Here is a 23,591-nt window from a genome sequence, read left to right as displayed (position 1 = left end):
CGAGTCCAATCAAGAAGGATTTTTTCTTTGTGTTGTTCAATGTTCAGAATGTTCGATTTGTTGAGATCGAACATTCTGAACATTACAAATAGAAACGTCAAACGCTAAATTTCTACCAAACAAATAATCACAAGTATGTCAGAAATATACATGCCTAATAGAAGGGTCACGTCTTATTTAGAATAAACAATTAAAAACAGTTTCATAAATGTATGTCCTTAAAGTACGAAATACATACAATGCTTTCATGACGTACATTGAAAAATGTGTTATAAAATACAGGACTTTGACCTCCTTTATTTAAAATACAAAATATAATCGTTATCACTTATCGAACACTTGGAAAATATCAATTTCAATATACCTACGCTGGCACGTTTAACGGTACACTAATAAAATGCCCAAACAATGCAGTGTTTTCTCAAAAGACTGGCTTTTTTAATCTAAATTGAAAATTAAACTTAGTTGAAAAAGTTTATTTTTAAACTTGATTCAATCAATGTTAAACTCTAACAATTTTTAAATTTTCTACCGATTCTGCTAAGTCTGCTAAAATCTAAAAAAATGCACTTCAATTTCGATATTTTTTCTAAAGGTTCAAGTAAGCCTGTACAACGTCGATGTTAAAAGGTGTTAATCAAATTGCTACTTTATGTATAATACTTTGTTTTCATGTCAATTCCACCGTAACCTAAACTATAGTTTACATGTTCGGGCAACGCTACTGAAAAGCCGATTCAACAAATAGTAACAGTCTTTTTGCCTGCTACATATATAGGTCACCCAGTATACAATGTATAGCACCTACGGATGTTAGGTTTACGTGCAGGTCTCTCAACAACACTTCTCTCGTATTTATTAAATATAAAGCTTACTATTTTATAGTCTCAATTTTTTGTTGTTCCGTTAAATGTGTATAGATCCGTGTGTGTAGATTAGCATTATATATGTATATAAAATACAAAATACGTATTTATACATAAAACCAGTATTTCCGTAGCAAGTATTTCAAATGCCGTCCCGCCCTGCGTAATAATAGTGTCCATACAATAAAATTCAGGATTATACTTCATAATTATTGCTTACAACGAAAAAAATATAAAAACTAAGTAAAAGCAGAGTGTGGTTATATGGTATTATGGAACGATGAACCTTGATTAGAACGGCTATGGCTTCAGCAGGGGTGCGCCTCATTTGTGTGAAAATGAAATAAACTAATTTTAATTCTAAAACTGCCTCCATGATCGAACGGTTACCATTCTGGACTGCCACGCAGAGGTCCCGGGTTCAATTCTCGGGCCGGGAGAAATATTTGTATGATATACATTTATTTCTTTCGTGAGTTTGGGTGTAATTTGTGATTATCTACGTGTGTGGCCATGGCACAAACGACACAGGGTTTCCCTAGTGCAGGGCTATGAGCGTGTGATTCCCTTGGGTACAATCGGTGTACTTTCCCGATCGGTCTACTTTCGCTATTCGTCTACTTTCCCAAACGGTCCACTTTCCCATTTCGTCTACTTTCCCTATCGGTCCATTTGTTTTACCCGATTCGTCCATTTCCTATTTTGTCTACTATCCAGATCGGTCTACTTTCCCGATCAGTCCACTTGTCCAAATTGTGAATCCGGTTTCGCACACTTTTCGGTAACCGATTTCAATAAAACTTGGCAAATAGATGTAATTCCACAAACTTTTGAGGTCGGTTTTTTAGTACTCTGTTCTGAGATTATCTGAGTAGACGCATCATTAAAGTAGACCTATCGGGAAAGTAGACTGATCGAGAAAGTAGATCAAACGGGAAAGTAGACCAAATGGGAAAGTAGACCAAACGGGAAAGTAGACCAAACGGGAAAGTAGACCAAACAGGAAAGTAGACGAAATGGGAAATAGATAAATCGGCAAAAACATGTGGATCGATCGGGAAAGTAGATGAATAGTGAAAGTAGACCAATTGTACCGAAGGGGTGTGAGTTATTACTATTATTATTATATTTATTCTTGTTCACAGATAACATGGGTGGATGGTAACCAAGCAGTTATAAAGAAGAAGAACATACAAAACAATGTAGAAACACTGCGCGACGGCCATAGGACTACCACAAGGCAAGTTACTGTATTTGATTGTCCATTTTTGTATAGAAATTGTGGTAGGCTTGTAAGTTCACTATTTTACCTGATAGGTGGCTTAGAAGATGCATGTTTAGTCTATCATCATCATTATCAAACCATTTTTACGTCCCACTGTCTGGCACGGGTCTCCTCTTAGTCGAGGTTTTAGGCTTTGGCATAATACGAGTTGGGGACTTGAAACCTTTCCGAAGGTTGTGAACCTCCTTGTGAATGTGCAGGTTCGTTTTTTTTTCACTGAAAAGCTCATGGTTCATTTCAAATTAAATTTCTAACGTAAATTCAATAAAATGTACTCATATTGAACCTACGTCCTTTTTTCGACAGCAGGTGGCTCAAGCCTAATGGCTACCCCGAATTTTTAGTGTAGTCTATTTTTTTTTTGCCGCTGGGAAATGCGTTACACATACCGCTCGACTCGGGGAAGCATCGAGCGGTTATGTTCGTCCAGGGAAGTAATACCACCTTACCTATTTCTGCCGCCAAGCAGTAATGTGAGCATTACTGCGTTCCGGTTTTGAAGGGTAAGGTGACACGGGACTTTTCAACTTATGTCTCAGGGTGATGGGCGCAGTGGCAGTATCCCTCAGATCTTTGCGATTTAAAGCTATGAATTGCACTACAACTGTTAGGGACAGGCGTGTCGCTTACCAACAGGCGCACGACTTGTTCGTCCCACCACTTAGTATAAAAAAATTATTAAAATTTATTTTTTTATTCAAGAATGCCCAGTGCCCACAATAAAGCGACACGTACCATTGTAAAGTACACGTCATACTTTTCTATAAATCCAGTCATATGTCGTTTCTGTACATCATGAGTGTAGTTTTTATACTTTGGTGGGCCATGATCTTTAATTAAAAAGGTAACTATCACCCAAGCACCAATTAATGTACTGTAGAGATCATAATGTCAGTGTAATCTTCTTGCGCTTTGGGCATCTGGCCGTAACCGTATATTCAAAGTTTAAATTCAAATAACGTTTGTCTTGTTGGAGGTTGTGTAGTTCCAGTACGGCTGACGTAATCTTATTACTTGTACAGAAGAAAATGTTTAAGGGTCGCTACAATCTCAAAGTACTTTGACTCCACATAACAAAAGTGAATTTTCCAAAGTAAAGTTGAATCCATCACTTTGAAATGGAAATATTTGAATTCAAGCTGACGGAGTATCGACTCTTAAATTTAACTTTAACTGCCTCTGTGGCCGAACAGTTACCATGCTGGACTGCCACGGTTCGAATCCCGGGCCGGGAGAAATATTTGTATGGCCTGCATTTATTTCCCTCGTGAGTTTGGGTGTAATTTGTGGTTTTCTATATGTGTGTCCATGGCACCCGCTATACAGGGTTTCCCTAGTGCGGGGCTATAGATGTGAGCAGTATTATTATTACAGTTTTATTAATAGTATTGTAAAAAAAAACTAGTGACCCGTCACTCTGAGACATAAGTTGACTAGCCACTAGGAACGCAGTAACTGCTTGGCGTGGCAGAAATAGATAAGGTGGCAGTCCTCCTCTGGACGAACTTTCACAAGGAGCTCAACTGCTAATAAAAACTAAGACTATCATATACCACTACCTAAAACCAGGCAATGAAACTGGCTGGTACATTTCAACTACAACACTTAATTGAAATTTTACGGTAAATAAAAATTTATACGACAAACAAAACTGAAACTAAATAACATACATATAAAATTCAACTTATGCTGGGGCTGCGGACTAAATTGGGTTCTAAGAACAAGGTGCTTAAAATGCCCAACCCGTATTAAGTTCTACGTTAATTACACAATTGAGTTCTCCCACAGATCAACCCTGCGGTTAACCCCTACAAAGGAGCACCACAACAAGACTATAACCTGTCAAGCGCAGAATACCGCAGATAGGGCGTATAGGATGGCCACTGTCCACATTGAGGTATGGCATAGCAATTTATTGCATCAAAATAAACCTTATTTATTTAACCTTTGATGTAAAAAATCTATATTAAGATGTTTATTATAATCAATTTTTAACCGACTTAAAAAATGGAGAAAGTTCTCAATTCGACCGTATATTTTTTTTCTTTTTTTTTGTACTCTCTTTTTTTGTTGGAAAGAGAGTACCTCACAAGTGGTCCCATTTAAATTTGAAGAAAATATTCCACCTTTAAGGGTGGCAAACTAGGAGATGAATCCGGGTTCGCGCATTTTCCGGTAACCGATTTCAGATGTAATTGCGCTCACTTTTGAGGCCGGTTTTTTTAGTACTCTGTATTGAGATTATATTTCTTAAACTTGATCTAGTAAAAATATGTAGCGTCAATTGGAATTATGTTTTTTTTTTTAATTTGAAAAAAGATTTTTGGAATCAATTATTTTTAATTATAGTTGAGAATCGGAGTGGTTTGCATTATTAGATATAACTAGTTGACTGCAAATAATATCTCGAACATTTTCAGAAAAGTATTCGTTTTTTTTCATGCAATAATGTATAATATTCGAGTACTGTATCGTGAAATATTATTTAATAATTTTACGATAGTATATTGGCACAGTCATTAGATAGTGAACGTTAGTTCGAGAATTACTTGTAAAGAGTCGGAAACATTGGTTGAATAAAGCATATAATAGACGATTTACTTCTGAAATAATTTCATTTGCAATGTGTAATAATGTCAAAATTCTAAGAACTACTTAAAGAATATGTGCAATCAAGGGGTGGAGGCCAGGAGTCCAAGTTACTTGGCAATATTAGCTAGGCACTTGTTTCTCACTCTGTTCTTCTTAATTGTAAGAAGCAAAATAAACAAATATAATAATTATCATTACTACTATGCAACAATAGGAAGATTAAACAGTAGTTGCAATTGTAACATTGTCGTTAATATATAAAAAATAAGTTTTCTTTTGGCTCAATATTTTGATTTTCTCCTTTAATTAAAAAAAATCAAATTTCCTCAAAGAATGTTTTCTAATTTTGTATCGAACTGTAAATTGAGAATCTTGCTTGCGCATTGATATGCGCTAAGAAACTTCATGTAGATTTAATACAAATTGCACCCATAATGGAATAAGACTACATCTGCAAAATTACAAGTTTTAGAGCAGTTACACACGACGACTTTTAGCAGCGATGCAAACGCGGTGCAAACGCGATGCAAATGCGATGCACGCTAATTGTCTACCTTTACACACGCGCATGATTTTAAGCAGCGATGCAATCGCCTATAAATCGCAAGTGTAGCGATGCAATCTTTCGTTTGCACTCTTATGAGAGAGGTAACTAAATAATTTCACCCGTCGAATATTTAAAATTCGACAAATGAAATTAGTAGATGACTTTTTTATGCTTAAATATGAGTGTTATTAAATTACACATATTATTTTTATAACTTTCACGTGATAAGAGCACTTTAACGTATGATCGCAAGTAGGTTTGTTATACCATGGGTATGAAAAAGGTTATTTTTCTGTACAGGTAAAATATGCCCCAAAAGTAAGCATCAAGTTGAAGTCCGACGAAGAAAGGGTAAAAGAAGGCACCGAAGCAAGATTCCTGTGTTCAGTAGACGCCAATCCTGCACCTCTGATTTACCGATGGTACATCAACGATAGCCCGGTCCTTGGAGATTACGTCGAAGAAATGGTAGAGTTATCAGTGATTCTGATCTTATTATTATAAATATTTAAAAATTATTATTGGCGAGTTGGCTGTACATTAAAATGTGCGCTATAATGGAAACGCTTTGGCAAATTAAACGCGTTGAATTTATTTTGAAGTCGAAAAAAACTACAATATCGAAAATGAGACGAGCCAGACAGTGTGAGAAGAAGCAATTGCCGAAATTTGGAAAAGATAGACAGGCGAAAAGTTAGACAATACTTCACAAAAGAAATGAAAAAATAAACTATATTTACAAAGGAGGCTATCTCACAGCTGATCGCCAACAATTATGGTGTAAAAGATGATTTAGTGACCAGAATAGATAGGAGTTTGGTAATGTAGAAAGAATGAATGTTGGTAGATTAGCGGCACAAATTTATAGAGCGAATGTGTATGGAGGCATGGGGAGAAGTAGACCTTATCTCAAACAGATTGGGGATCTCCTTAAAAATGGCCAGGTTAAAAATACCAAGAATAAAAGGGCATGTATGAAGAGATTGACCGAGGTAGACCGAAACAGACTTTCCGTTTATATCGTTGTTTATATCCTTGTTGTGGAGATTTTTGGTTTTTAACGACTTTAGAGAGATGAGAAATCTATTAAATTTTTCTCCATTCAACCGGGTATCTATGATGACTAGACATGTCGGTTTAATAATTGTAATATTAAGTTATTAAATATCACGATGATTTACTATTCAATTATGTCTTGTGCAATTATTCCACTAGTTTGTTCTAATTATTTATTATACAAATTGTTATTTACAATTTTCATTTTCCCCGCTACGAATAAAAAATAGACAACGTGCAATTAAAAAGAAGAGCAATACATAATACACTTTAATTCTCTCTTAAAACCTGCAATGAACATTGTTCTCTGCAGCGTTTTTCCGGAATATTGTGCATGATATTGCTTGAAAATTTAATGAATTTTTCGATTGAACGAATTTTAATTCGTATTTCGTGCCAGTACAAATGCACTATTTAAATCAAGGTTATTTCATTAAAATTGTTTTTGACAGTAATGTTACGTCACGCCATGTTCCCGGTGGTAAATCCGTCGGGCTATAATAATAAGTACAAGGTACTAAAGCAAAGTCTATGTATCTATATATCGCATTTGAAGAGCTCCGTAGTCCAGTGGCTGGCACATAGGTTTTCATAGTGTCGCCATTTCTGAGGTCTCAGGTTCGATCCCCTCCCAGGTCAATGTAGAAAAGTAGCTTTTCTATATTGTCTCGGGTCTGGGTGTTTTTGTGGTACCGTCGTTATTTCTGATTTCCATAACACAATTGCTTTAGTTACTTACTCGGAACTTATCGGAACAACGTATCTGATGTTGTCTAATTAAATGACACGAAATTAAATGAAATAAAAGAATTTATTTCAGACAGTAGGTATAGTTTGATGTCCATATAGTGTTAAAGGTATTATGTTACAACTATGTTAGTAGAATGCGAAGTGTCATTTCCATGAACAAGGATAGACTTGCATGATCTCTACTACCATCTTAAGAAGATTTTAGTGCTGCCTCTCCGTCTGGTCAACAGGGATGCGAACAACTGCTTGAAAACTATCAATCCTAGCCTCCGCGAACATCCCTGAGGTACTACATTGTGGAGGTAGCCCCAGCGATCCCCTGAGGGCGTCGTTGAATCGGACACGCAAGGCACTGTATTTAAGAATATTTATCTTTGTATGAGTGTCTGAAACGGCATAATGGCTGTGCATTTGGGGGCGCTGGTTTCTTACGTACGTGTGAATGTTGGGGTTGATGAAAAAGGACCAAAGTAGGATTAATGTAGTAGAAAATGAGAGCTTTTAGAAGTATGACTGGAGTGACTCTGATGGATAAATTACGGAACAGTGTGAAAAAGAGATCGTTGCGGTGTGGAAGAAGATGTAGTGAAAGATAGAGTAAGTGATGCTTAGATGGTACATGTAGAGAGAATGAATGAAAGAAAATTGACGAAACAGATTTATAAGGCGAGTGTGAGCGGGCAAGTTGGAACAGGCCGACCAAGGCGAACTTACCATAACTTGACCAATTTCGAGCCTTCCTAAAAAAGGACCAGGTCAAGAGTACCCATGACCGACGAGCATGTATGAAAACATTGATGCGTATTGATGAGGTGAAAGATCTGTGTCAAGACTGTAGCAAGTGAATGACTGCTGTCTCTGCTTACTTCAATGGGAAAAAAGGCCTGAAGTATGAGTAAATGCTTTATGTGCTTTCAAAATGATTACAAGATTTCTGTGTTATCAAAGAAACAACATGGTCGACGCGACTCAACTCATGCGCCAAACGCACATCTTTTTCGCTTTTTTTGTGTGGACATGCAGCTTTTTTTGACCAACTCGATTAACGTGGTGATTCCTTAACTTCCCAAAGATATGCAAGTGAGATATGTTTACTTCTCAAAGATATGTTTACTTGAAAAAGATACACAACTTCTCATACAGGGTGTTAATGAATTGCGTTGCATCCGAAAGCGGGTAAAACCACCCATTAATACTGTCGATATATTTTGGTCGAGAGCATACAAAAACACCAGGTAGCAGTAAAGCTTCGTGTGAAAAAGTTTAAGGTTAAGGGTACTGGTGAAATTACAGTCACATGGGACTTTTCAACTTGTATCTCAGAGAGATTGGGCTCAGTGGTAGTAGTACCCTCTAACCTCTGCGATCAAAGCTCTGAGTGTCACTGCAAATGTTACGGACAGGCGTGTCGCTTACCACCAGGCACACGACTTATTCATCCCATCACTTAGCATTATAAAAAAGTTAGTATTAATGGATGGCATACACCCCTCTTCGTATGTAACGTACTTGACACTTTATATCTTTGTACCTTTTAGATGTTCCATATTTACATAAAAATTGCGAATAAATTTAAAATATTGTCCCGGCATAAAAGCACGAACCTGTGCATAAACAAGTTCAAACGAACAAAACGCAGAGAAATGCAACAAATGAAATAGGGTCAGATTTTTCAACACGACACGGTTTCATTGCTCATGCTTGGTTGCACTGCAGTATGAAATCTGCAATTCTGAATATTACATTCCCTATTAATGTCTTGAAGTCCCTCAATTTGTGTGCTTTTTATACGAGTATTGCGAGTCTTTCCGAGTATTTTCAGTAATTGAGTTGCGCGTATTTTTTTTTTGACAATTTGATTGAGTTGCTTGCAGACAATGATCACAATTTTATGATTTTGGAAAATTCGGTCAAGTTTCAAATGCTAAGGTTAATGTGAATCACAATCCAAAGCTATGACTCACTAAATAAGAAAATCATACACACAGACACACAGAAATTAATAAAAAAATAAAAAAAACTTCATTTATAGAAAAACATGTCGCACTTGACAATTAACATAGTATTATCTCAAAAATTGCGTTAATCTGCAAAATTTCGTTATAATGACGTGTCATTCATGTACGATTTCATTTCAAAGTGACAGACCAACACTGTCGCTTTGGAACTAAATAGGTAATATTAATATAAGTTAAAGCTATTTTGAGATAATACTATGTTAGTTGTCATGTGTGATGTGTACTTTACAGTGGTATGTGTAGCTTTACTATAGGTACTGTGATTTATGGAATTTTGTATTTTTATATAAAAAAAATATTTTAGTGCAAAATGTTTTTGGTCATCCAGATATTTAGACTGAAAGTCTGACAATAACCTAATTAGTGTTTTCATACAATTAAAAACAAGTTTAATAATAGCAAATCTTTGTTGCCTTGTTATATAATACGTTCCACAGATTTTCAATATTTGTTTTTTATGTAATCTTTAGTTTTTATATAAAATTTAAAACTAATGTAGTTTTTGGACGTAAACATTCATTAACTGGGTCAGACTATGGGCTATGATCTTTGTTCGTTTGAATTACATTTTATAATAATAACTATATTTTTAACCGACTTCAGGAAAGGACCCCTCCTATTCTGAATTCGACTGTACTTTTTTTTGTATGCATGTTCCGTGTAACTTTGTGAACAGATTTTAATGATTCTTTTTTTGTTGGAAAGAGTATCTCAATAGTGGTTCCATTTAATTTCCCAGTTATTTCCCAGTTAATTTGAAGAGAATATTCCACCTAAGGATGGGAAACTAGGGGACGAATCTGGTTTCGCGCACTTTCCGGTAACCGATTTCTATAAAACTTAGCAAATAGATGTAATTACACGAACTTTTGAGGTCGGTTTTTTTAATACTCTGTACTGAGATTGTAATACTAAGAAATGTATGTACAGTCGCTAGAATGATAAAACTGATAAAAGATTTACAACCGTTTGGTTTGCCTCAGATAATCTTCAACGTATCCAGAAAGTACCATGAAGCTGAAATAAAATGTGAAGTCAGCAACACAGTGGGTAAAAACGACTCATCTCTAAAGTTAGAAGTTAGCTGTAAGTATTTTCGGTCTTAATATACTTAGTAAAGATTACGTATAGATTGTTTAAGCCGACAACAAAGAGGGAAGTTCGCAATTAGACTGTTATTTTTTTACTATTCTTTTTTGTTGGAAAGAGGGTATCCTAGTAGTAGTCCTATTCAAATTTGAAGAAAATGTTGGAAGGTTGGCTCAATAGAAGATGAAACTGGTTTATAGGATTTCACCCACTTTCCGTTAGCCAATTTCAATAAAACTGGGCAAATAGAAGTAATCACAAAAACTCTTGGAGGTTGAATTAAAAAAAAAAAGTTGTTTTGTAGAAATAAAAAACACACAGAACTGTAAGGCGCATTCCAATTTTTAATTGGTTCGGTTTTTTACATTGCGGCGTGTTGTAAAAATATTTCTTTTATTCTACTTAGATCCACCATCATTTCGAACCCGACCACGAAACAAAGAAGCGGATTTTGGTAAAAAAGTAACACTTAGTTGTGACGTAGATGGACAACCGACACCAGAAATAACTTGGCTCTATCATGAGCCTGGGCGTATCGACGTAAGTGACTACCATGCTTCACAATTAGGGTGATGCGCTACGTATTTTTATTAAAAATAAATGTTACTCGAATTGTGCAATCACTTCACAAAATAAAATAAAAAACATGGACCGTATTTTTGAAATTCACTGTGTGTACAAACCATGAATTTTAATCGCTAAGGTTTTTCATATGGCTTCCATTTATTACTAGACAACCTGGATAACTAACTAAAAAAAAAAATTTAAAAAAATGTAAAAAGAGGGATAGGGGAAATATCGGAAAACAAATAAAAAATCATACGTTGTAAAATACCTGTTTTAAACGATGACATTTTTTTTTATTATATAACGAACTTTAATTGTCAATTTTGGTTTAAACTTGATTGTGTTACATGAACGTGCAATACCCTCCAGCAGGTCAAAGGAGAAGCTGCAAACCTGGTGATAAATGTAACCAATGATACAGCTGGACGATACATTTGCAAAGCTACTGTGCCGGGATATCCACCTATACAGGATGAAGTTACTGTGTTTTTGAAAGGTAATTTTTATAAATTGTTTAATATCCATATATATTAAAATTAAGGATATACACTGATTAGTATACGGTGTGAAAACACGATTCCTAAAAATGTTCAGAATAGAAAAGAAAAGAAACACAAACTTACCTCGAAATTTCACAAGACAACCGCTGTATTCAATAGGTCCTTTACATTATACCATTGACTTACAAATAAATGGACGATGGGTCTAATACAGAAACCACGAAAAAAATGTCCCAAGTCAACCTATTTAAACGTAGTGACATGTAAAGGAATATGAAAAAGCTAAAACGATGAATTTAAATTGTAATGTCATCGCAGTACTGTCTAATTTTGCTTGCTTCGCTGTCAGTCGAACAAACGAAGACTAAAGCGTGAATGACGCTCTGTATACGATTTTAACGCCCTATAAGTTCTGACATTTTTTAGTGCGGACCCGACGTCCATATAATTGTAAGTCAATGCATTATGCCGATGATTTTTTTTAATATCGTATACGATATATATTTGTCAAATGGCTTTAATGTCGTTTGTAAAAAAATAAATTCTGAAATTAAGCCAGTGTCCTTGTCGCTCGACCAAAGTAAAATGAACCGTATTATCACGAGAAAAAATTGAATATATAATTGAAATTAACTTTTACCATACCGACGTGGGCAGTTAAACATCTTTTTTTCTTTTAAGCAAAACCCGAAATTATTTCTAATCGCACACAATTCGGACCTGAAGGTGAAAGGGTGACAGTGGAATGTATAGCTATCTCCATACCGAAGCCTGACGACATCACTTGGTATTTTGAAGGTCGACAGATCAATGCTTTCGAAAATCCGGTGAGTAAATACCTTGTTATACAGCTTTTATTTTTTGAGTAGGGTATTTATTTGGATTGGTTTTTGTTTACAGGCTTTAGGTTTTTATTACTTCAGCTCCCTATCTTTGAGTTCTGAGGTTATTAACTTTTTCCTTAATTGATACTTCGATCACTTCATCTAGGTGTTTTTCTACCTGTCTTTTCTTTTATAATGCTTCTAAGAAATGTCGCATAAGATTGCTAAACATCTTTCCCTTGCGGTTTTCTATTGTCTTTAATAAGCCCGATACAGAACGCAGTAGCGAGGGTAAGGGTCGTCGTCGGGAAGACCGCTTGCATGTTTGATGCAGATCTAAAAAGCGTTGATAGTGTGGATGAATTCGAACCTGCGCCTTCAGCATACTATGTCAGGCGCTCTTGCAACTGAGCTACGGAACCAACCATTACCACCACATACAAAACAATTTATTATGTTTTTTATAAATTATTATGGAATGAAAGTAGTTGTTTACGATTTTAGTAATGTCCTGCGCAGAGATGGGCAGTGGGTTGAGACTCAATCAACCCGCTCGGGTTTTAACCGGGTTTTGACCCAAGGTTTTAACCCATTTATGCCCAAGATCGTTGGAGAAAACGTCTAATACGGAACTTGGTATATTTCCATACTTAATACAAATTTCAATGTAAAAAATCTTGTTTGGACAAAAAGAGACAACTCCACACAATGCCCACCTTGCAATCATGTAGATGCTCACTTACTACTAGGGATGCACATTACAATTAGATTTTTATGAAAATTGACGCGTTCTTTGTATAGATGCATTTCAATGTGATTTTTAAGCGAATCTATTCAATGGAACGGCGAAATATGTAAGCAAGCAATAAACATTTTGCTATAATATGCTATATTACATTTGAGCTAAACTAAAAATATTTACAAATATTTAGTTCTTTAACGCGGGTATGTACAATCTTTTTAATTTTTAATTTTTATTTATTTATTTAACACACATTTCACAACAGCACACTTGATAAATACATACAGTATTGTAAAAACCATAACTGGTTTGACTCAATAGAATTAGAGATGAACTCACCATGTTCATCTCTAACCAGATACAAAATTTATATGTACTAAAAAATTAAGCTACTCTAATAATTAATCTAAAACAATAAGTGGGTATTTCGTTAAAAAACAGTTAAACCAATTAGTACATCGATATATCGTCCTATCGTCGTGCCGTGTATCCACAAATCGCCAAAACCGGTTTGTCACCATTACGCCTCACACGGGTCATTCCCATTGTGCCATTTATGATTGATTATAATTCGTTAATAATATAATCAATACAAACATTCCATTAATAATATTATATATAATATAATTAATAGTGTAATTAATTAATAATTGACCAATTAATTATGGTATAACTTCGTTTCGTTTGTCCAATATAAGAAAGACCGCACTCACAGACAAGCTTGTAAACTTCTGCATCCTGTATGTTACATTTCACGGGTCTCAAGAACTGAGAAATCTTCCTCAGGGGCTTGAAATAGGTCTTGATAGATGCACGCCTGAAGACACTTCCGATCGTGTCTGTAACACCTCTCACGTAAGGTTTAATGGCAGATCTTCGCTCGACTGTTGGTGGTTTCACACGACGCCTGTGGCATAGGCGTGGAATCTTCAACTTATTCTCATGTAGGCATGCAAATATTTAAGTAGTTGTAAATAGTTATTGCCCTCGATTTCCGGACAATAACTATTTACAACTAAGTACTTAAAACCCAGCGTTAACAAAGCGCTGGGAGAAAACCCGGGTGCTTGCCCACCCTTAGTCCTGTGAGGTTGTTATTATTTTACAAATAACTTAGAATACATTGTGTAACGATTTTAATGTAAAAAATAATTTTTTTTGTTAATTTCCGTTGTTCTCAGATATATGCAATTCTAAACGAACCGTTGGAAGATGGACTAATAAACGTGAGCCTTGTTATCAAAACGAGCCAATCCAAACATTTTGGATCATACAACTGCAGTGTTACCAATAAATATGGAAACGCCAATGTTGCTATTGTGTTAAAGCCTTTAAGTAAGTTTCTTCTGAAAAAATTTGTTATATAGCTTATAGTCCTAGCCTTTATTTCTTTCTGACCACCACACTTCTCTCCTTTAAGCTCAAAATATTGTATGATGTCTATTTAAAGCATCAGACTGTCTATCACTTTACACATTGGGACTTCAAGTTCCTGAAGTTTCTTAACTATTATTTATTTTATTGAATATTATTTCTTTTATCATATTTTGTGAAGATACTTCACTAGTTTGATGTTATTATTGACACAAAGAACGAACAAATATATAGAAAAATTCCTTACATCCGGTTGGATTCCAACCAGCACATGTTTGCCAGGCTAACCGCTCTCCCAACAGAGCTACGGAATCTGTCTCTACGAATCAGCAGACCTCAAGAATTTCTCTATGTGCTTGGTGCCGATCTTTATTTCTTTATTTAAAAAGCGTTTTTGTGTAGCACCATATGTAAGAGACCTATCTTGTAATTTTATAGTGTAACCTACATTATGTCTTAGTTATTCTTGCACTACATACAAGTTGATTTGCGATGTTTTTACCTTTGCTTAACCTTTATCAAGTTGTACGAGGTACTAGAACAACATGATAGCGATACGTATTTACTAGCTAGATTCTATTTCCGTCAGATTAAATGTTCATTTAACCCGTCAGTAACAGTCATCACCACTTTATGTCTAATAGGCTACTTCTTCTTATCGTATCGATGATATACACTGCTTTGTTGCGGCTCAGAATCAATTGACGCTGACCGCGTCACTAGTCGCCGCTATAGTGAACTGTGTATGGGACACGTTTACTATCGCGTTAAAGGGACTTGCCAACTAGCGTAAGGTGCTCGCCAATTGTTGCAGAGGCTCCTTTCGAGCACCTCTATAGATTACTGAAAAACGAATTTAAATTGGGTCTTAGGGTAGCTTTTAATTAGTCGCCTATAGTAGCGCTGCAGTGGCCACTACTTATTCTCATACAATATTTAGAAGCGCAGTTGCAACGTCATTGTCGTGCACGCGCGCGTTATTTTTTGGAGTCACAATTAGTGAACTAAAAATTATTAATTAAATAATACTACTAACATTAAAATAGTGGACGACGCCGATGTAACATGCCGCGGGAACAGTTAGCCATCCACTTGTTATTTTATTTATTTATTTAACAGAGAGATCATCAGCTTAAAATAATATTAAATAATAACATCCGAAAGCCAATTTACATATAGAAAAATAATAAAATATTTTCGTGCATAATTTAACTAACCTATTATATAAAAAACCTCACTATTAGTCAAATCAAAATGGTTCTAAGTTATCGTCTTTAAAATACAGAATCAGCCTCTTAACTTTGTTTTTGAACTATTTTGAGGCGAGCTGGTCTGGTGTGGAAGCATTCAATGGGCAACAAATTACTTTTAATCTACTTTAGCAAGATATGAAATCGGACGTAATCTTAGCTATTATATTTTATATATTTAAATGAAAATGAGGCTCGATGAAATTAGGATGATGATTTAATCAATTTAATTACCAAACTTTTTACAGAAACCCTTCCCCTCTTCATAATCCTAATCGGAGTAACAGCAGGCATCATATTATTCTCGATATTCATAGCCTCAGTAGTTGTCTGCTATCGTCGCAGACGCAAGATGCAACAACTCAGTGAAAAACCTGATGTAACTGTGACCACTGGAGACATGTACAAAGAGAGCGACAGGAGTTCTAACATTAGTGACTTGAAACTTCAATTGCCGCAAAGTGATGGAACCTATGAGTTGGTAAGTACCTATCTGAAATAACTTTATAGATGCATCTGTCTTGTCTGTCTGTTCTGCGACAACAACACTTTTAAGTTTAACTAATATTGCAATACCTCCTCGTTTTCGATCAAACCAATATTTCAACCTTCACATAAGGCGCTTATAAGAAGTGCTGCAGTAGCGTCACTGTGATATGCAGTCGCGCTACTAGTAACTTTCGAAGTCTGTTTTTCTCAGAACATTGAATTTAAATTTCTTAATGTTGATTTTCTAATAAATTAGTTCTACGGAAAACAAAATCCGATGTTTCTTTGAAGATCTTTAAGAGTTATATTAGGTTGGAAATTATCTTTTCGTCAGCGAAACGTAACACGTTACGATGGGAGTGTTCGTATAGTCAGTACAGAGAGCCGAGCTGAGTGCCGTGAGTGCTCCACCTGGATGTTGTTGTTTTGAAGAATCCCTTTGAGTGTTACGTTCGTTCTCAATTTTAGTAAAGTACACACCGAAGCATCGTCGCGATTTATATTAAAGAACTATTTGGTTCTTTAATTGGTCATAGATGATTAATAATAATAATAATAATAATAATAATAATGATGATGATGATGATGATGGTGATGGTGATGATGATAACGCACACACTCACAAATGTGTCCGATTTAAATCAATCTTCATTAAATTTGAAACTTCTTTATGTATTTTTGTCACAAAGATCTTTATGACAAAAATACATAGAATAATTTTGATAACTCGATAACTTCACCCACAGCTTAGTTGGTAAGAGCAATATTACGATGCAGTATTGTCGTTGGTTCAAGTAACATCGGGTCGAAAAAGTTTTTTTGTGTTCGATCTTTATATTAATAATCAAAATTGCTTCATTTCCAATATGTAGAACTCGACTCTATTTGGTCACCAATTTGCCTAACAATTTTTTTGTCTATCAGGACTATACAAGTTCAGACCGTTCAGATACGAAAGTCCCAGTTGGTCTCCCGTTGGCAGGGCCAGTGCCACTACCGAACATACGACTCGATGATCCACTGCTGCAGTTTAGATACAGCAATGATTATTCCGATCCTTCTTATGCTGATTCTTATTTCAAGGTAAGTATCATAATTATTTCTTAAAATCAACAACTGCTGTACTGCTAATTGAAAACAGCTCCACAAACTTCAAAGCCACCACCACACACTGCCTTACACGATTGCGTAATTTTTTTTTCACTTGGTATATTCGATGTCATTTCAAAGGACGTCAATCAGTCGTGGGATATAATTAACATTTTTTTTAAATAATGTCAAGTGACGGGACGAACAAGTCGTGCGCCTGATGGTAAGCTATACGCAGTGCCACTCAGAGCTTTAAATCGCAAAGATCTGAGGGGCACTTCGCCCGTCACCTTGAGACATAAGTTGACAAGTCCCATGTGCCTGTAATTTCACCAGCACCCTTACACTTCAAAACCAGAACACAGTAATGCACATATTACATGACAAATAGGTAAATGTCACTATAACAACAAAAGGTATAATTAAGTTAAGTATGATAAACCTTCAGTACAACAAAGAATAGATAAAATGATGAATTAATGCTATAGATATTACCAGCTTAATGTATATGCCTAATTTAGAAAATGGCACCCCATGACGAAGAATTGGTATTCAGCAGTTTTGATTGGAAGTTAAGGTTGTGCGTATATTGGGAGTATACTACATTATATTTTTAATTTTCTTAGAATCCAGGAGGATTCGTATACGACTACCCTCAGGGGTACGCACCTCCACCACATTTAAGAGTTCAGTCGCCCACGCATCTTGAAGTACCACCAGCAAACAGGTAATAATAACTGTGACATTTTCATTATAAACGTAGCGCAAAATAATTCTATTCATTCATTTGTTGCCACCATTATGTCAAGGTCATATTTAATAAAAATGTGTTCCTATGGACCCCGTTCGGGCACTGCAAGATTTAACAATTTCAGAGAGAAACTTATGATTAAAGTAATCAATGTAAGTACATTACAATAATAATGTACACGCAATTCTATGTTGTCGTTTGTATATTTTTTATTGGATTCTTATAAATGTTGATGACTGTAAACTTCCCTATTACTATACTAAGAATAAAATAACAATGAACACGACGTCAACTTAATTTTTTGACCTTTTCTGTTCTTATTTTGTTTTTTGTTTATTTATTGTATTATTTCTTTATTTATTTTTTCACAAAATCCCTGTTATGTTTTTGTTTCCGAATTTTGTTTTTGTTTTTTTATTTCTTTTTCATAAAATTCGGGGAGCATAATAGTCAATAAATACGGCTGTTTACAAATAACAAAAAAAATTACCAAAAAATAATGTTGGCGCAGTGTTCATCCTAAAGATTTTGTTAAATTTATCACTGCGTTTTGTAATCAACAGTGTGACTAGGTGTGATCGACGTGGCATAATAAAACCCCATTTTCAGTATCAGCTCCAGTAGCTGCTGATCCCAGCTGAAAAGTGAGAATGAACCCTTATTAATCCCACGCATTTTTCACAACAGATCCCTACAGGGCTCTCTAACTCGAAGCATAGACACAACATCAACACTCCCTTTGTCAGGAGGATCTCAGAACAACAGTTTGCAGCGAATTAATAAGTCTGCTGATGAGACTGACGCTATTAACAATTTGGGACTTCCTGTTGGTGGCGAGAGTAAGTTTTTTCCTTTTTTTTTTACTTTCCTGTAGCTCTCTCGCTGATTTCTAAACCAAAAATAGTTATTTTATTTTTAAGTTTATTTTTACTATTTATGATGTTGTTCTTAATGATTCTATCTTTGTTATAATAATTATAACAAACTAGTGTAGTAATTTCACAAAACATATTTGAATATCATGGTAGTAAAACATCGTGACATTCAATAAACTTAAAAATTATAATTATTGAAGCAACATTTTTAGTCAAGAAATAAATTTTGGCACACACCAAAAATAAAAATTAATAAATAAAAAAATTATGATTTTAAACTTTTATTGAATTGATATTCCATTATTTTTATCTGAAATTACTCCATTAGTTTGTTATAATTATTAATACAAAGATCGAACACTTAGAAAAAATTCCTTCGATCCAGCCGGATTCGGACCGACGTCTTTTTGCAAACCGTGCCAGACGCTATTGTCTTTGTATTTGGTTTCTCAACGACCTTTTAACCGTAGCGCCATCTATGAAAAATCTATGAAAATATTTCGTCACCCAGTTAGATACCTCGCGTTTTCTGAGCAACGCAAGCCGATTGCGTAAACAAATGTGGTGACTTTCTTAATAATAATATCATGCAGTTAATTATTTTAATTGACTAATTGTATTAAATCTAATTTAAGACCAGACTGACGTGATTTTCAGGCACAATAATTATTTACTTTATTTTTTCTCCATAGCACCACCAACGCCCATATACGCTCAACCAAACTCCAAAAACTCAGGGGTGGACCTGCGGTACGCGGCAACTTACGGCAATCCTTATCTGAAAAATAGTTCACTTGGTAAGTTCTTTTTAAATATAAAATTTTTCATAATTTTTGGAGTGTTTTTAACCACTACCGGTTATGGCAGAAGACATGGAAATAACGACGACATTTTCTTTAATATTTCTCCTTTTATATTTAGCAGTTGTAGTGTCACTCACAGTTTTGAATGGCGACGATCTGAGGGGCACTGTCACTACGCTTGTCACCCTGAGACATAAGTTGCCAAGTCCCGTATTCCTGTAATTTCACCAGCAGCCTTACTTTTCAAAATCGGAACACAATAATGTTGGCGTTACTGTTTGGCGGTAGAAATAGCTAAGGCGGCCAGTACTTCCCTGTGCGAACTCTTTCTCAAGAAGCTCTACTGCTACTAAAAAATGGCAAGTCGTTCATATGAACACTGTTATCATAATTCAACCTTCTTTTAGGGTTCCTCTAATTATGTACGTCACTTAGCAAAACATCACAGCTGCTATACGTTACGAACTCATTCAACAAGACAATCGCCCTGGTGGGGTTCTATAAAGTATATGTTTCTCTGATTTTAGTTCTTTGTCATTAGGTTATGGCAACCAGGTGCACACAGCAAAGCCTGCGTCGACGCCCGCGCCGCCTCCCTACTCAGCGGTTAGGAGCTCCGTAGTAATTCCACAAGGTAGAAATTATAATTAGTTTAAATACGTAGAACTTTTTCATTGAATGCGTATTTTGATAGCTTTCTAGTATAGCAGCCTGTCGCGAGTAATAAAATAGACGACTCGGTCCACGTAAATTTATTTTCTAATGGGGCAGAAGAAAAGGTAAACAGGGCAAAAAGGAAGGCTGTAACAATAAGAATAACAGTGTAAAACACAGGTACAATGATATCAAAATACTCCTTACTCAAATTGCTTACAAAACATGCGTCAAACGATAAAAAAGAACTTACCCCAAAAGGGCCGTATTTTCTATAAATATTAGATAGGTTATTTTAAAAGGGGGGTAATACTGAGCATCGCTCTCTCCTTTGCCCGCTGAGTGACCTTGAGCCTTCTTATGAGGCCCATAGTGAGGGATCACGTTTCTGATCCATATGTGATCACTGGCAACGCACACTGGTCAACTGGTAAAACTAATCAGAATTCAGGTGAAGAAGAGCAGGAGTGCTCGCTTCAGACATTTAGTAGAGAGTGAAGACGGAACGAAGCAAAGTGATAATGATGAGGCAAAAGAAATTAGAGAACAATTCAATATTTCAAAAGTAAGTGGCCAAGAACCAGAGAAAAGGGCGATAAAAAGGTGGAGTGATTATGAAAGAGGTCGCATCGTTACAAGCCTGTCTCAAAAGTTTCTAATTCACCAGGATAGTGGTTTCAAAAACCTTAGACGGGACTGCGACGCAAAATTGACATATCGTGGATCTTCTCAACGCTTTTATGTGATTATTTTAAAACCAATGATAACCTCGTGTGTCATTCATAGTAAAATTCATAATTTTTTTGAACAAATCTCAGTAATAAGTCAAAGAAACTATTTTGGATTAGGCCCACTATTCTTGACAAGCAGATACAGCAATTTGTATCTGCACTCAGAGATGGGCAATGGGTTAAAATTCAATCAACTCTTCCGGGTTTTAACCGGTTAAAATCCGGAAGAGTTGATAGAATGAATTTAGAAAATGAATTTCTGCTCACGATTTGGGCAGAAATGGGTTAAAGCCCGGGTTTTAACCCTTTTCTGCCCAAAATCGTGGTCATTATCCGCGTAAAATAATTCCATACTTATTATAAAATTTTGATGCGTACAATCTTTTTTAGACGAAAAAGAGGCAACTCCACAGTACTCACCTTGCAATACTGTGTACTCTCGCTTACTACTAGAATATACATTAGTTACTATTCGATTTTTATGAAAATCGATTTAAATGTATTATGATCTAACGATTTTTTGTATCGATCATGTTTTTCAAGCGAATCGATTAAATATATTAGCAATATATGTAAGCAAGCAATAAACATAATTAGACGTAGTTAAGCAAAAAGGGTCCTATTCACAAAATGGTCAAAAAATGAGTTATATGTAACAAACGGTTCCTAAAGTCTAATCTCTTAGATGAGCAAAAAAATCCAACATATAAACATAAATAAATTCCTGTCTCTTAAGTTACATGACATATAAGTTTTAAAAATAAAACAAGAGTGAGAAACACTTTTAAACTTCAAACTGCCATATCCCAAAAGTGACTAAATGTGCATTGGATCCTTTTTGTTTAACTACGTCCAACAGTACTAACTGAACAAAACTCGATTTAGATAGTTGTAAATAGTTTTTACATCAATTTCAGGCGTTAATGTGTTTTAACGCGATTTAAACCCGGCCTTAACAAAGCGCCGGGTTAAAACCAGGGAGTTCGCCCATCTCTGTCTGCTCACGATCCGTTGACGATTGTATTATCCTTTACTCGCGTAATATAACTTCAGATAAGAAAGTTATTTACATATTCATTACCTACGTTTAATTAAAATTCCGAATAACCCATCACTTGACAATGAAATGCAATTAAAAATACTGTTATATATTAATGTACACTCACAAACGAAACCTAAATTCGGTAGATGCTTTTTAAGATAAAACTCATTAAAGTAACTGCTATAATTTTTCACAGGTAATGGCAACCAGCCGGCGCAGGCCACCCACGTATAGCACAGACTCCGACTAGTGTAAACTTATGGACAATTTAAATTTGGTATCGAATAATTTATTCGAAATTGTAATTTACAGTTTTATTATCGGTAAAAAAATGGTGAACAAATTTGAAACGGTAGGCTTGCATCTACTTATAATATAAATGAATTGGGAAGAAAAATTATCCTAAAGATTTAAATGCTAATTTCACAGGTGTTGAATATGAAAAATAGATGACTTTGTTAATGTAACATAGTATTTTTTCGAATAATCATTATTTCGAATGATTATTTCGAAGAAAACCAAATTAGTGTTGACAAAAATGATAATCTTGATTAATCGAATGATTGAACTTCAATACTACGAAAATTTAAAATCAAGGACAATGTATGTAGCTATTATAATAGCTATTTGTAATATAATATGTTCCTAAGTAGGTATTTAAACACTCTACGACTGATTGTAAATATTTCATTTTTAGATAATCTATATAATATTGTAAAGGGTCTATACACACGATCGATATTAAGTCGAATAATTTAATTTTATTAATTTTATTCGAGTTTTGAAATTAATAATTCATATTCGAAATTATTATATACCACAGGATTTTCCAGTGATCGTTAATAATTTAGATAATCGCTCGTCTGTATAAGCCATAAACGCTTTAATTAAATGTCAAAGATTGTAATTTCTTTAAAAAAACAAGTATTAGAGCGACAGTATGCCACATTTGTAACTACTTTGCCATATAATAAATCCGTACATTTGATCCCAATTTAAAAATATGTTTTTGTTTTTAGTGGTGTACTGTATTTCTTTATATACCTGTAACGTAGGACCTAGTAAAGCGTCATTTAGAGCATTGTGTTTCTTCTTCGAACTACCAAAAGGTAGATTTCTATTTTGTTTGTAATGTTTTGACTTATACACAATTGCTCAACTTGTAAAAACTTTGATTCCAATTTTCCAAATAATAATTATGTATAGATTTAATAAAAATATATACGAAAATGTATGTACTAAGTGAACAGACTGAAAGAATATGTTGTAAATATTATATACGGGATTTTCCATTGAATTATTAGATTCCGATACCCCTTGTGATATAAAAGTGAATATAAAAACTATTTATTTGAATACCACAAAGGAATTTGAATAGAAATTTAATTAGATAGCTTAAAAAACTTCAGTAAGTTAGAGAGGGAAAAAATATGGTTTTTCTGTGATAAAATAGACCTTAATGGAATTTTTCATGTAATTTCGTTATATAACGGTACTTAATCTAACTGGGTGCTAGATTTACAAAAGTCACATTGAAATAAATAAATATAATAAATCTGTCAATTTGTCAATATTGCACACTTGAAACTTTCTTAAATGAAATATTTTCAAGAATTATGCGGTGACTATCATAATTGATAGAATTTAAAATGTTTTTATATTGTTTGCCCTTTGTTTAGGAGCCTAATATTTTTGTC

The 23,591-nt window shown here is 34.8% G+C and overlaps 1 protein-coding gene across 2 annotated transcripts in view; it reads left to right on the top strand.

The window, feature by feature from the left end:
- LOC113233575 (irregular chiasm C-roughest protein-like) overlaps nucleotides 1–22,385 on the top strand; it is a 48,919-nt gene extending 26,534 nt beyond the window's left edge. Inside the window, exons 5-19 of one of the 2 annotated variants that reach the window (XM_026468717.1) lie at nucleotides 2,012–2,106; nucleotides 3,940–4,048; nucleotides 5,591–5,758; nucleotides 10,098–10,200; nucleotides 10,610–10,743; nucleotides 11,143–11,266; nucleotides 11,952–12,097; nucleotides 14,018–14,171; nucleotides 15,709–15,941; nucleotides 16,874–17,032; nucleotides 17,665–17,765; nucleotides 18,477–18,628; nucleotides 19,357–19,461; nucleotides 20,009–20,101; nucleotides 22,091–22,385. In XM_026468717.1, the coding sequence (XP_026324502.1) occupies nucleotides 2,012–2,106; nucleotides 3,940–4,048; nucleotides 5,591–5,758; nucleotides 10,098–10,200; nucleotides 10,610–10,743; nucleotides 11,143–11,266; nucleotides 11,952–12,097; nucleotides 14,018–14,171; nucleotides 15,709–15,941; nucleotides 16,874–17,032; nucleotides 17,665–17,765; nucleotides 18,477–18,628; nucleotides 19,357–19,461; nucleotides 20,009–20,101; nucleotides 22,091–22,128 (1,914 nt within the window). In that variant the 3' untranslated portion in view covers nucleotides 22,129–22,385. Of the gene's footprint in view, nucleotides 1–2,011; nucleotides 2,107–3,939; nucleotides 4,049–5,590; nucleotides 5,759–10,097; nucleotides 10,201–10,609; nucleotides 10,744–11,139; nucleotides 11,267–11,951; nucleotides 12,098–14,017; nucleotides 14,172–15,708; nucleotides 15,942–16,873; nucleotides 17,033–17,664; nucleotides 17,766–18,476; nucleotides 18,629–19,356; nucleotides 19,462–20,008; nucleotides 20,102–22,090 lie in introns of both variants that reach the window. The other variant, XM_026468716.1, reaches the window with a different exon arrangement.
- The last annotated feature ends 1,206 nt before the right edge of the window (nucleotides 22,386–23,591 follow it).

This window comes from Hyposmocoma kahamanoa, unplaced genomic scaffold (genome assembly GCF_003589595.1).
Source record: "Hyposmocoma kahamanoa isolate Upper Pololo Valley unplaced genomic scaffold, ASM358959v1 79, whole genome shotgun sequence".
NCBI lineage: Eukaryota > Metazoa > Arthropoda > Insecta > Lepidoptera > Cosmopterigidae > Hyposmocoma > Hyposmocoma kahamanoa.
This window is presented reverse-complemented; position numbering and strand designations above follow the sequence as displayed.